Source organism: Ctenopharyngodon idella, chromosome 17, assembly GCF_019924925.1.
Source record: "Ctenopharyngodon idella isolate HZGC_01 chromosome 17, HZGC01, whole genome shotgun sequence".
Classification (NCBI taxonomy): domain Eukaryota; kingdom Metazoa; phylum Chordata; class Actinopteri; order Cypriniformes; family Xenocyprididae; genus Ctenopharyngodon; species Ctenopharyngodon idella.
The window spans coordinates 29,331,107-29,343,819 of NC_067236.1; the positions used below are offsets into that span (position 1 = coordinate 29,331,107).

At 35.8% G+C, this 12,713-nt stretch overlaps 2 protein-coding genes across 2 annotated transcripts; one reads left to right on the forward strand and one right to left on the reverse strand.

The window, feature by feature from the left end:
- The first annotated feature begins 2,988 nt into the window (after nt 1–2,988).
- On the forward strand, nt 2,989–7,793 carry psma6a (proteasome 20S subunit alpha 6a). Its single transcript, XM_051868093.1, has 7 exons — nt 2,989–3,179; nt 3,847–3,941; nt 4,137–4,218; nt 4,348–4,503; nt 6,455–6,633; nt 6,733–6,827; nt 7,601–7,793. The coding sequence occupies exons 1-7, from the start codon at nt 3,104–3,106 to the stop codon at nt 7,656–7,658; spliced, it is 741 nt and encodes a 246-aa protein (XP_051724053.1). The 5' UTR covers nt 2,989–3,103; the 3' UTR covers nt 7,659–7,793.
- A 2,435-nt stretch (nt 7,794–10,228) lies between these two features.
- Nucleotides 10,229–12,713, reverse strand: nfkbiab (nuclear factor of kappa light polypeptide gene enhancer in B-cells inhibitor, alpha b). Its single transcript, XM_051868091.1, has 6 exons — nt 12,444–12,713; nt 11,606–11,711; nt 11,293–11,500; nt 11,106–11,194; nt 10,728–10,997; nt 10,229–10,634 (listed from the first exon to the last, which is right to left on the reverse strand). The coding sequence occupies exons 1-6, from the start codon at nt 12,668–12,670 to the stop codon at nt 10,602–10,604; spliced, it is 933 nt and encodes a 310-aa protein (XP_051724051.1). The 5' UTR covers nt 12,671–12,713; the 3' UTR covers nt 10,229–10,601.

Genomic DNA, 12,713 nt, shown 5'->3' on the forward strand with positions numbered 1-12,713 from the left:
GAGGTCCATAGACAGCAATATAATCAACACTTTCAAGGTCCAGAAAGGTACTAAAGACATCATTAAAATAGTCGGCGTGAGTGCAGTGGTTCAACCTTAATTTTATGAAGCGATGAGAATACATTTTGTGCGCAAAAACAAAACAAAAATAACGACTTTATTCAACAATATCTTCTCTTCTTTGTCATTGTCATACATTGTTTACGTCCAGCACTTACAGGCTCTACGTCAGAACGCCGACTCATTATTGGCCAACTCATGTGTCGTGCTGCTCATGTGGTCAGCTTTAGCCAATACTGAGCTGCCATTCGGACGTAAACACAGAAGCCTTCACTGTGCTTACTGCGGCAATTGCGTAAGGATAATGACAGGGAAGAGAAGAGATTGTTGAATAAAGTCATTATTTTTGTTTTGTTTTTCGCACAAAAATTATTCTCGTTGCTTCATAAAATTAAGATTGAACCACTGCAGTCACGTCAACTGTACAATGAATAAAGTATTCTCTACAAAATTAGAGAATTAGAGAAAAATTAGAGACTGTTTTAACAATGTCTTTAGTACCTTTCTGGACCTTGAAAGTGGTGGTTATATTGCTGTCTATGGAGGAGTCATATACCTCTCGGATTTCATCAAAAATATCTTAATTTGTGTTCTGAAGATGAACGAAGGTCTTATGGGTGTGGAACGACATGAGGGTGAGTAATAATGACAGAATTTTTGGGTGAATTAACCCTTTAAAATACAATTAAGCATTTGTAAACTCAGTTTTGATGCATCTATAAATTTGTGTAGCTAAGAGAAGAAGGCTATGGCTACTAGAACATTTCCTAGACACTAAGGCCTGGTTTCACAGACAAGGCTTAGATTAAGCCAGGATTAGGCCTTAGTTCAATTTGGACATTTAATTAGCTTTTATAAACATGCTCTAGAAAAAAACATTATTGGTGTGCACATATTTTATGATACATACTGTAAAAAGTAATACGCTCTACTCAATAAAATTGTGGCAACACATTACACGCAATATTATTAATTAAATTCAACATATAAGAATTAATATAATTAATCAAATTATTTCCTTAAAAGTCAACCATTTAAAATATGTAAAATTAGCAAACAACATTACAAAAACCACAAACTGACATAAAAGCAAAGAGTCAAGCTGCCCAACTAAATGAAACACTGATCACCATAATGGTGACCAAATATTTTCAATCAAATCATCGGGTGTCTTCAATGTTGGCAATAAAAAATAAAGAGTTCTTAATTCATCTTTGACGTCTGTCTGTTATTCAGATATTTTTGTTTAAATTTTACTTGTTTTAAATGGTTGTTAATTTTATTAATTTGAACTCAATTCTATTTGTTGAATTTAATTAATAACATTGCTTGTAATCTGTTGCCAAAATTTAATGGAGTAGATATAGCGTATTACTTTTCACAGTGTGTCAGTGCAAGTTGCTTTCAGTTAAAACAGCTCAAACATGTATTTTAGTCTGGGACTAGGCTTAATGAAACTGGGCGTAAAAGTTCCTAGAGACACAGTTGGCAGCATTATTTGTAAGTTTAAAACATATGGTACTATAGCAAACTTTCCAGGGCTTGGACGAAAAAGCACAAGATGTTTGATCAAAGCAGCTTAGATAAAAAAAAAAAAAAAAAAAACATTAATTTCCTGCCAAAAACCTGCTAGATGATCTGATGAACAGAAGAAAAAAAAATCAGTGCAGTCTATAAATAGAACACTAAACAAGCATTGACTTCATGCCCACTTGAGAACATAAATGGCTGGCTTGAATATGCTTAAGGAATGTGCATAGGCCTGTGGATTTCTGGAAGAATGTTTTATGGAATGATAAGACCAAACTGGAACTTTCTGGACCCCATGGTTCAGCAGTATGTCTGGCACAAAAAAGGCAGGGCTTATGACCCGAAGAACACCATTTCCAGAGTTAAACATGAAGTTGGGTCAGTCTTGTTATGGCGTGCTTTGCTGCTGCAGAAAGTGAAAATCTTGACCATTTGATTGGCATCATGGATTGGCATCAAGTATCAGGCCATTTTGGCAAAGATTTTGATGCCTACACTGGAATTCCAGCAGGACAATGATCCCAAGTATGCATCCAAATCTACCAAAGCTTGGTTCGGGGATCGGTCCTGGATTGTTCTTGAGGGGTCTGCTCAGTCTCCAGATTTAAATCCCCTTGAAAATCTTTGGTGAGATTTGAAGAAAGCAGTGGCAGCATGGAAACAAAGAATATCGGTGAGCTGGAAGCTTTTGCACACAAGGAATGTAGAGCGTGTCAGAAGTTTGTAAGAACTTACAGGCAACGTTTATTTGATGTTACAATGAATAAAGTATTCTCTACAAAATTTGACATAAATGCTTATTTTCACTAGCATGGGTTATCCATGTAGGTTTCTAGTTAATGGCAAAGTTTCATTTCATTTTTTATCATAAAGATAGATTTTAACAGAAAATTTGTACTGTGTTCTCAGGACAAGGGTGTTTTTCATCACAATCAGGTGGTGGCAAATTATAAACAAATAGTAGCCTAATAAAGCATGCTCTTTTTTGCTCTTTATATATCCTAGTTGTGTAAATGTCAAAATACTATATATTTTTTGTATGTTACTGTTTGTATACAGCACTCAAAAATGACCCTATGTTTGCCTTCCCTACAACAATCCTGAAAACACTCATGTCTTCCTGCCTTGACGATTTTTTGCTAGTTGGTTCATATCTGCAGTGTCGCAAATGCAAAATCTCCTTGGACCAAAGTTCAGGGCACAAATACTTGTTTTTCATAACAATTGGATAACTGGTCACTGGTACTATGGTCTTAATAATAATAATTGTACTAAAACACAATGTAATGAACTGCTTATATATTGCACTATTTGCAGAAGATTCGTACTATACAAATATAAACTATGGCTCTAAATGTAAACATCAAGAACTTTTCAGGGCCAATGCGGCGCGTCATGACATCTCACCCGGATATGAATGCTGGAGCCGGTGGTATCATTTCCGGTGTACAACAGTGCTGTGTGTTTAGATCTGTTTACAAACTTCAATATTAAACAGTAAATCTCTCGCATTATGTCCCGAGGCTCGAGCGCGGGGTTTGACCGACACATCACCATCTTTTCTCCTGAGGGGAGACTTTATCAAGTCGGTGCGTATCGATGAAAGCGTGTCTTTATTAAACCGAAAGAATAAATGCTCAGTCATTTTGCACCAGGTTCATTCTGCATTTTCCTTTGCTCATACTAATGTGTTTTAATGGCAGCATTAAACATTAATTTGTTTAAAACGGATGCAAAAAAGTATGAGTGGAATATGTTGTTCAAATTAATTCGCTTTTCGACACATTTATCAGTTCTCGTTTTAGCTTTCACTTACATGACTGATTCATCTGAACTCATTGTTTTTACTAATATGGATAAATGTACTTTAGGTTGTTAACAATAATGTGTACTATGTATGCAGATATTTCTGTAATATTGTTCACATCATGTCAAACTGTTTCACTTGAGCAGCTCATTGTAAAATACAGGTTCTGTCTTGCAAACAAAATCACTATTTGTTTTTAATTATTCGCCTCTATATGTTGTGTATTGTACATAAAACTGTATACATTTAGAAATAAAATACACATTTTATTATGTTAGAAATAAAATGAAGTAAAAATACAATATTTTTTGTATGGCTACATATTCTCTTGTATATGAATAAAAGACTAATAATAAAAGATTTGGTTGTTAAAATTGAGTAGTTTACCATTTTTGCATTTTAGGAACAATTTATGATCATTGTTAAAATGTTAATTTTATTTTCCACAGAATATGCATTCAAGGCCATTAATCAGGGAGGTCTTACATCACTAGCTGTTCGAGGGAAAGACTGTGCGGTTGTTATAACGCAAAAGAAAGTTCCGGTAAGTCTGTTTTTACTGTGTGTCGACCAAATTGCTAAATATAAGACTGAATTTGTATTTAATTGAACATTAATTTTACTTTATAAAAAAAAAAAAATGTGTTTATATCTCCATGTAACAAATGCTTCAGTGACTCAATGGCGGTTGTGTGTCTCAATGTATGCTGTAAGTAATCGTTTGTCTTTTAATCACCAGGATAAGCTTCTCGATGAGTCTACTGTCACTCATTTATTCAGAATAACAGAAAACATTGGCTGTGTGATGTCTGGCATGACAGGTAAACTTATCTTTGTACACAGCAATTGTCCAGCTCATGTTAAGTTTGGAAAATCTCCTTTTGTATGGTGAAATGTAAAACTATGTATTAATTTACACCACATGTGATGTATTCTGTTTCTTACTGAAGCTGACAGCAGGTCGCAGGTGCAGAGAGCGCGATATGAAGCTGCTAACTGGAAGTATAAATACGGCTATGAGATCCCAGTAGACATGTTGTGCAAGCGCATTGCAGACATCTCACAGGTGTACACACAGAACGCTGAGATGAGGCCACTGGGCTGCTGTAAGTATATGGTGAAATTGAGGAAGTTGTTCTGAATGGAATCAAGTCAAGTCACATTCATTTGTATAACGCTTTATACTGTACAGATTGTTTAAAGTGCCCCCTATTATGCTTTTTTAAATGTTCCTATTTTGTTTTGGAGGTCTCTTACAATAGGTTTACTTGTATCCAAGGTCATAAAACACTTTAATTTTGTCATAATACACATTGAAGCATCACCTCTTTTCTCACATTGTCTGAAACAGTTCGCTAAAGGATCTGGTCTCTCTAAGTCGCTCCTTTCTGAGAGCCTACACGGAAACACGCATTACCATATCTGAATTTTATACCTGGAGGCTTCTTTAGCGTTTGTATACACAGCGATATGAACAGTAACGATGGCGCCAGTTTTACCATATCAATTCGAGCGTGAGATCTCATTCTTTGGAAATGCATGCAAAGTAGATTACTTTCCCAGCACTTCAAAAAAACAGCGCCTTCTCAACATGTCGACAACATGAACCTAACTCTCCAGGCCTCAGCTACATCTACAGTGTTTGAAGGCAGGTCAGAGTAGACGTTGTTCGTGGGCAGGCAATGAAGACCATAGGGACCCTATGTAGGGTCGTGCAGGAAGTAAAACTGGAATTACTGACGACTCGTTTCAGACAGTTCAGAAACGATTCTTTCTTTTAGGAGACAATAACTTTATTTATCGTGCACTTTGATCTTTAAAACTTTACAGACCTTTTACATTCACAAACAGCTATATTACACACTACATGAAGGGTAAAAAGCATAATAGGGGCACTTTAAAAGCAGCTTCACAGAAATAAACTGCAAAATAACAGTGTGGCAAAATTCATCAATTATGAAATGACTTCCATTTCAGCTTTTAAAGCATTATTCAGCTCAGTTTAGTTCAATAATGGTGTCAAGGCTGCAAAGTTCATAAATGATTAAATAAATTAAATTCAGTTATAAAGCAGCTCTACAGAAGACAAATATTTGCAATATTCAGCTCAAGTCTGTTCAATGCTGATTGAATGACAGTGTTGATGTTTCAAACTTCATCAATTATAACACAGTGTCATTATTCAGCACAATTTGATTGTTCATTTTAATAACCGTCAACTTTGCAAAGTTCGCAATTTCAAAGGCAGCTCTACAGAAAGCAATAGTGGCTTTTATTAGCATTGACAAAATTAGTGTCTAGAATATCTACATAGCGCATACTACATTATGCAGTAGTGTGTAAAACAATGTGTAGTATACAATATTTTTGCGATTATTTAATCCAATATGTGTGGGTAAAATGCCCTACATTTTAGTAGTCCAATGAAGTCATGAGCCTAGAATTAGGTAATATCTAATAATAAGTCTAACACGTTGCATTGTGTGATATAACATTTACATATCACTACGTAGCATTTACATATGTCCTGTATGTCCACCACCAAATCATAATATATGAACGGTGAAAAATCCCCACTATGTGCTTTCAGTTACCAGAACTAGGCTGGCACTTTCATGACTATCTACATACACTAGTGTTCTGAAAATTTGCAGTCAAATAAAATTTTTATAGTTACAAAAATGCCTATTTCATGTAAATTCTGTTCTTTTGAACATCCAGGGAAAATATATATATATATTACAGTTTCTACAAAAACTATTAAGCAGCATAACTGTTTTCAACATTGATAATGTAGATGTGTCTTGAGCCTAGAAGTAGATAATATCTATTATTAAGTCTAACGCAGTGCATTGTGTCATGCAGTATTAAATATGGTGTTCTCTGGTTGTATACTGCATATTTTGGCAAATGAGGTAGAAAAGTATACATACAGCATGTCTAGTAAGAAGAGTAAAGTAGTAGGCCATTCAGGACATATCAGAATCCCATATTACGGAATGTTATTGTTATATAACTAAATTTGTTTATATTGTGTGTTGTTCGGACCTTTCATAGGTATGATTGTGGTTGGCGTGGATGAGGAGCTGGGGCCGCAGGTCTATAAATGTGATCCTGCAGGCTACTACTGCGGCTTCAAGGCCACGGCTGCGGGCGTGAAACAAACAGAGGCCACGAGCTTCCTGGAGAAAAAGGTGAAGAAGAAATTGGATTGGACCTTTGACCAAACAGTAGAGGTAAAAGTTCATCCTTCTGCATCACCGATAGAATCAATACCCTTTATTATGCCGTGTCCTCTTATTTTGAGTTCTTTTATGCACTTTTCATCCTTACAGACTGCAATAAGTTGCTTGTCTACTGTTCTGTCCATCGACTTCAAGCCTTCAGAGCTGGAGATCGGGGTTGTTACCACAGAGGAGCCCAAGTTCAGGTGGGTTTGTACATTGCAAGTGAAACAGGATGTAACATTTACATATTGTTACATAGCATTTACATATTTACACTTGTCCTGTATGTTAACCACTAAACCATATTCTTTAAATGGTGAAAAATCCCCACAAGGTACTACCGGTTACTAGTACTAAGCTGGTATTTTCAGACTATCTACATACAGTACTGTTCAAAAGTAGTTTGTTTTTTGTTTTTTTAAAGAAATTAAAATATGCATTGAATATATCAAAAGTGACAGTTAAGACCTTTTATAATGTAATTAAATACACATTTCAAATAAATGTTGTTCCTCAAAGAATCCTGAAAGAATGCATCACGGCTTCTGCAAAAATAATAAGCTGCACAAGAAATTTTTTTAAGCAGCAAATCAGCACATTAGAATGATTTCTTAAGGATCATGTGACACTAAAGACTGGAGTAATGGTGCTGAAAATTCAGCTTTGCCATAACAGGAATAAATTACATTTTAAAATATATTAAAAATAGAAAACAGCCATTTTATATTGTAATAATATTTCACAATATTACTGTATTTTTGATCAAATAAATGCAGACTTGGTGAGGATAAGAGACTTCTTTCAAACACTAAAAAAAATTCATACCGACCCCAAATTTTTGAACAGTAGTGTATTTATTTCAAACCACTATTAGGTCATTTAAACTTTTTTGTTGTGTTGTGTAAAAATTATTGAATACACTTATTAAAGTTGTGAAAGGTAATTTTGTAGTAATGTATATTTCTATATATTTCAGAATCTTGTCAGAGTCCGAGATTGACACCCACCTCATGGCTCTTACTGAACGGGATTGAGAATATCCTTACCCTGTGATAAAATAAAAGTGTGAGCATTACAATCATGTCATCAATATTCAGGTCAACTGATGTTTTTTGCTGTTTATGTAGCTTTTTTCTTGCAACAATACAATAAAAATAATTTTTTGGAAACTGTTATTTTTATTTCTTCAGTAGGATTCAAGTCTAGTGAAAATGTTACTCTTTGGTATTTTTCTAATTTAATACATATATATGTAAATGTGTGTGTGTGTGTGTGTGTGTGTATAATATGTGTATATATATATATATATATATATATATATAATTACACAGATAGATAGATAGATAATATAATTACACAGTCAAACCAAAAATTATTCAGACGTTTTTTATATTTTTGGTATATTTTTACTAGTGGGTGCAGGACACTATAGTTCATTTATGTCAGTGAGGATAGCAAAATAAAGTAAACTGTGACATATTATACCCAAAAATTCTTCATACAGTGAGCTACCAGTAAAATTGATAACAATTTGGAACCAAAAATTATTCAGACACTTTGACCTGACCATGCTTTGCTTAAGTGTTATCTGACATAATTAAGATTATTTTTTTCTGACACAGTTTAACTCTGAGATCTTGTCATATTTTATTACCATTTTTTTAAACTATAGTGAATAAACTGTATTAATGAATGAAATGTTCAAGGTGTCTGAATAAATTTTGGTTTGACTGTATACATATATATATATAATTATATACACACACACACACACATATACATACATAAAGATAAAAATTGCATATTAAATGGCTTTTTGTGTGTATTCACACACACATATATATATATATATATATATATATATACAAAAAAGCCATTTAATATGTATTTTTTTTATCTTTAACTCATATATACACGCATCACAGTCAAAACAAAAATGATTCAGACATTTTTTATATTTTTGATATATTTTTACTAGTGGGTGCAGGACACTATAGTTCATTTATGTCAGTGAGGATAGCAAAATAAAGTAAACTGTGACACATTATACCCAAAAATTCTTCATACAGTGGACTACCAGTAAAATTGATAAAAATTTGTAACCAAAAATTCTTCAGACACTTTGACCTGACCATGTTTTGCTTAAGTGTTATCTGACATAATTATTTTTTTCTGACACAGTTTAACTCTGAGATCTTATTTTATTACCATTTTTTTTTAAACTATAGTGAATAAACTGTATTAATGAATTAAATGTTCAAGGTGACTGAATAAATTTTGGTTTGACTGAATATATATAGAATATATACATACATACATACATACATACACACACACACAAAAAAGCCATTTTAATATATAATTTTAATCTTTAACTTGAACTTATGCACACCATATTAGATTGCAAACTGTCACCTGAATCAATTTCCTGCTTTTTTAGAATGCATTTTATTTGGAGTCATTACGAAAAATCACTAGGAAACCTCCTGGGGGCTTACAGTCCCCTTCATTTATGGTAAGCGGTGTGAGTTGCTACCTGTCTGGTTTTCTCACACTCTCTTCACGATGTAAATAACATTTCCTAAACTCTCACTACAGAATCCCCTCCAGACACAATATTTGCATAGATGTAGTACTGCTTACTTTATAGAGGGACGGCAAACGAGAGCCGGATTTTCCAAGTGTCGGCCCGCTGTCATTTCTCGGATCTGGCTGAATCATATGAGTATTCTCCTGCAGTTACAGGAGCTGCGAAAGAGCCTTGCATGTCCTAACCAGACTCCTCAGGGCTCGGCGCGCTATGACTAAATCATTTGCATGGAACTGTTTAAGAGGTGTCTTAGGGACTTGAGAGCCACAACGGTATCTCAAAATCAAAAAGGCGTGCAGTCCGGATTCACGTTCGGAAATAAGCAGGGTTAAGCTGAAGGTGGATTCCCTTTAAAGATCTCAGGTTTGTATTCAAATCAAGAAAACCACACACTTCTTGACTTTACTTTACTGTAAAGCACAAGACGAAAGTAAACTGTGACTGTGAGTTGAACTGCATGACGTTTAGGTTGTGAATGTGAAAGTTTGAGGAAATTTTCAAGGAGTTTCACTTCACACTGTTGGCTTGAGTGTGATTTTTGAAATTGAAATGGCAAATACCAGGAACGTTTAAACTATGCTAAGTGACGAATATAAGTTGTGTTTTATAATCTTTAGACCAGAGGGATAAACAATGTTCAGCTATCATGCCAAATGAGCACTACACCCTTTTCCAAGAATGTCAACAGGGAAGGAACTTCCTAGTAATATATCAATCTAAAAATGTTCCCTGTGTAAATTGTTTACTAATTTACTACTATTCTGCATAAAGCGGCATTGTGCAATTCCACACGTTCCTTATTTTGGGAATTCAGGAAGTTGGGAAACTTTCAGCATTGCCTATTTTGTCTGAATGGCTCTTCCTGGTCAGGAAATTCCAGGGTACTCAGCTGACGGAAAACTGAGTACAAGTTTTTTCAGTTACAAGCACTTCTCCTCAGTGACACAAAAGCATATTTAAACTTCCTCATTTCTCTTGAACCATTCAAATGCATTTCCAAGGAACGACACAAAGTGAAGTTTAAGGTTTTAATTTAATATGCATTGTCTTTCCACAAAAAAAGTTTCAATCTTCTATATACACATTTACATGTTAATATAAAAATAAATCTGTCTGTATACACAATATTTTACATCACAGTACAACAGAAACACAGCCGTTGATTTCAGCTGACAGTACAGTCCATCATAGAGAGCCAACGGTACGGTTTTGTTGGCCTCTCTCCAGTGTTGCTAATACACCCTTTGTTTCCGGGCCTCCTTCTACATGAGCCGGGAGCCGCCTGTGACCCTGCGATCTCCATGGCGGACTCGTTCCTGGGCACTCTGAGTGAGAACATCTATCTCTTTCTCCGTTCAACAGAAGTCCTTCTACTGGTCCTTCCTTCCTACTGCCCCATCATTTTAATATCATCATACATCTGTGAAATGAGCAAAAAGCAAATTAGGAAAACATAGGCATATTTATTATCTGTAAGAAATCAAAAAATGAACATCAGATAAGTAACACTTACATCTTCATCATCAGATGTACACTGGTCTTCATAATCCTCATCGCTATCCTCTGACTCACTATCTGGAAGTTCCCTTAGGTGTGGCGCCGTGAGCTCATACAGGACTTTTTGGATGTCAGTGTTCGCCCGGCCATAGGTCAGGTGATAAGGCGTGTGACCGCCGTACGTGAAGCTGTGAACATCAGCGCCTTTGCTGATTAGAAGTTTAACCAGCTCAAAGTTCTGAAGGTCCACTGCTAAGTGTAGAGCGGTTCGCCCATTACACTGCTCCTAAAAGACAAATACAAGTATTTTTAGCCAATGGCTTTTGCAATGCGGTTATTCAATTTTTTTAAGACACAAACAGATTCGTATTGCTAGAGAAAATCTCATTTTTACCTGTGCGTTGATGTCTGCGCCAAGCTGGATGAGACTTTCCAACAACGACAGGTAGCCGTGGATGGCGACCACGTGTATGCATTTCTGACCTGGAGATTAAATGAGATTCAGTTTAGATCAAAAATGTCCAAATGAAGGTCAGAGAAGATCATTACAAGCCAAACGTACATAGAAAACACCCTCTTACCGTTATAGTTTGACGTCTGGAGGATGGCTGGGAGGTGCTGTGGACAGCCCTGGGTTAGAAGGCCAAAGCAGGCCATTGAACCTTTTCTGCAGGCGATATGGAGGGCGGTGTTACCACAGTCATCCACCAGAGAAGCATCACAGCCGGCCTTTAGTAACTGCTCTACTATATGAGGCTGCTCTGTGATGACGGCCAAATGCAAGGCAGTCTGAAATGAGAAGAGAGTGGCTTAGTGTGGGGGAAAAATCATAAATAGAGCTCAAGTTTGATATTATACACACATAATGATAATAAAATTAATATCCTGATGTACCTGTCTCTGGTTGTTCTGTATGTTGAGGAAGGGGTCACCATAGGATAAATCAATCATTTTTAATGCAGCATCTTTGGCCTCGTGAATAATGGCAAGATGTAAAAACCTTTAAAAGAAAGTAATAAACACTGTTATGCAACCGTAAGAACATTTTTTATTTATAAAACAGCTCTTTTTGGTGTGCAGAGAACTGTATTTTTCCTAGTAGGTACATGCGCGTCTGACTGTCTGGCAGGCTGCCCGGGACTTTCCGAGTTCGCCCAGCCCCGCCCTCATTGACGCCAGGCCAGAGACCTGCAGAAGCCCCGCCCACATCGACGCAGTGCCAGAGAACAGTCCGTACTGATGCAGCGTTTCTGTTTACATAAAGCCCATTATGACTGCAGGGTTCCTGGGCATGCGCACTAACGGTTTGTGAATGGAATGAGAAGGACTTTAACTGTGCTTAAGAACAATCAACTTTGAATTCTGAAGATTTGTTTTTTTTTTTTTTGCATTACAATAAATACTGTGAAACAATTATAAATATATATAAATAATTAATAAAATTATAATTATAATAAAGTTCTTTGCAAACTACTAGTCCTTTTATGCTTAAAATTGCTTTAACTGTGCTCAAGAACAATCATAAACTTGAAAGACTTTTTGTATTATACTAATAACTTGCTAAAAAAAACAATGGGTCTAAGAAATAAATAAATAAACAGTTCTCTGCAACCTAAAAGTTATGTATTTTCCATGCGTCATGCATTATGTATACCATTTCTAAATATCAGATGCACATAATTGCTTTTTGCATGAGCTGCATAAGACTGTTGTAAAAACTCGGCGCACTTACGTGTCTCCGTCTTCGGTGAGCTCTTTCCTCCAGGGCTCGTCCTGCCGCTCGTCCACTTTCATCCGCCTGAAATCAGACACCACGTCCGGGTATTCATCCTCTTTAAGCGAATCCAAACCGCTGTCTAAACGGTCGTCGTTGCTCGCAAGCATTTTCCCAGATTTGGGTCCGCGGCCATCGTCATTATAATCCAGTTGGTTGGTGTTGCTGCCTCGATAAAGCTCCATGTTTGTATCGGAAGTCTGTGTAGCTCTTCTGGACTGTGAGAGT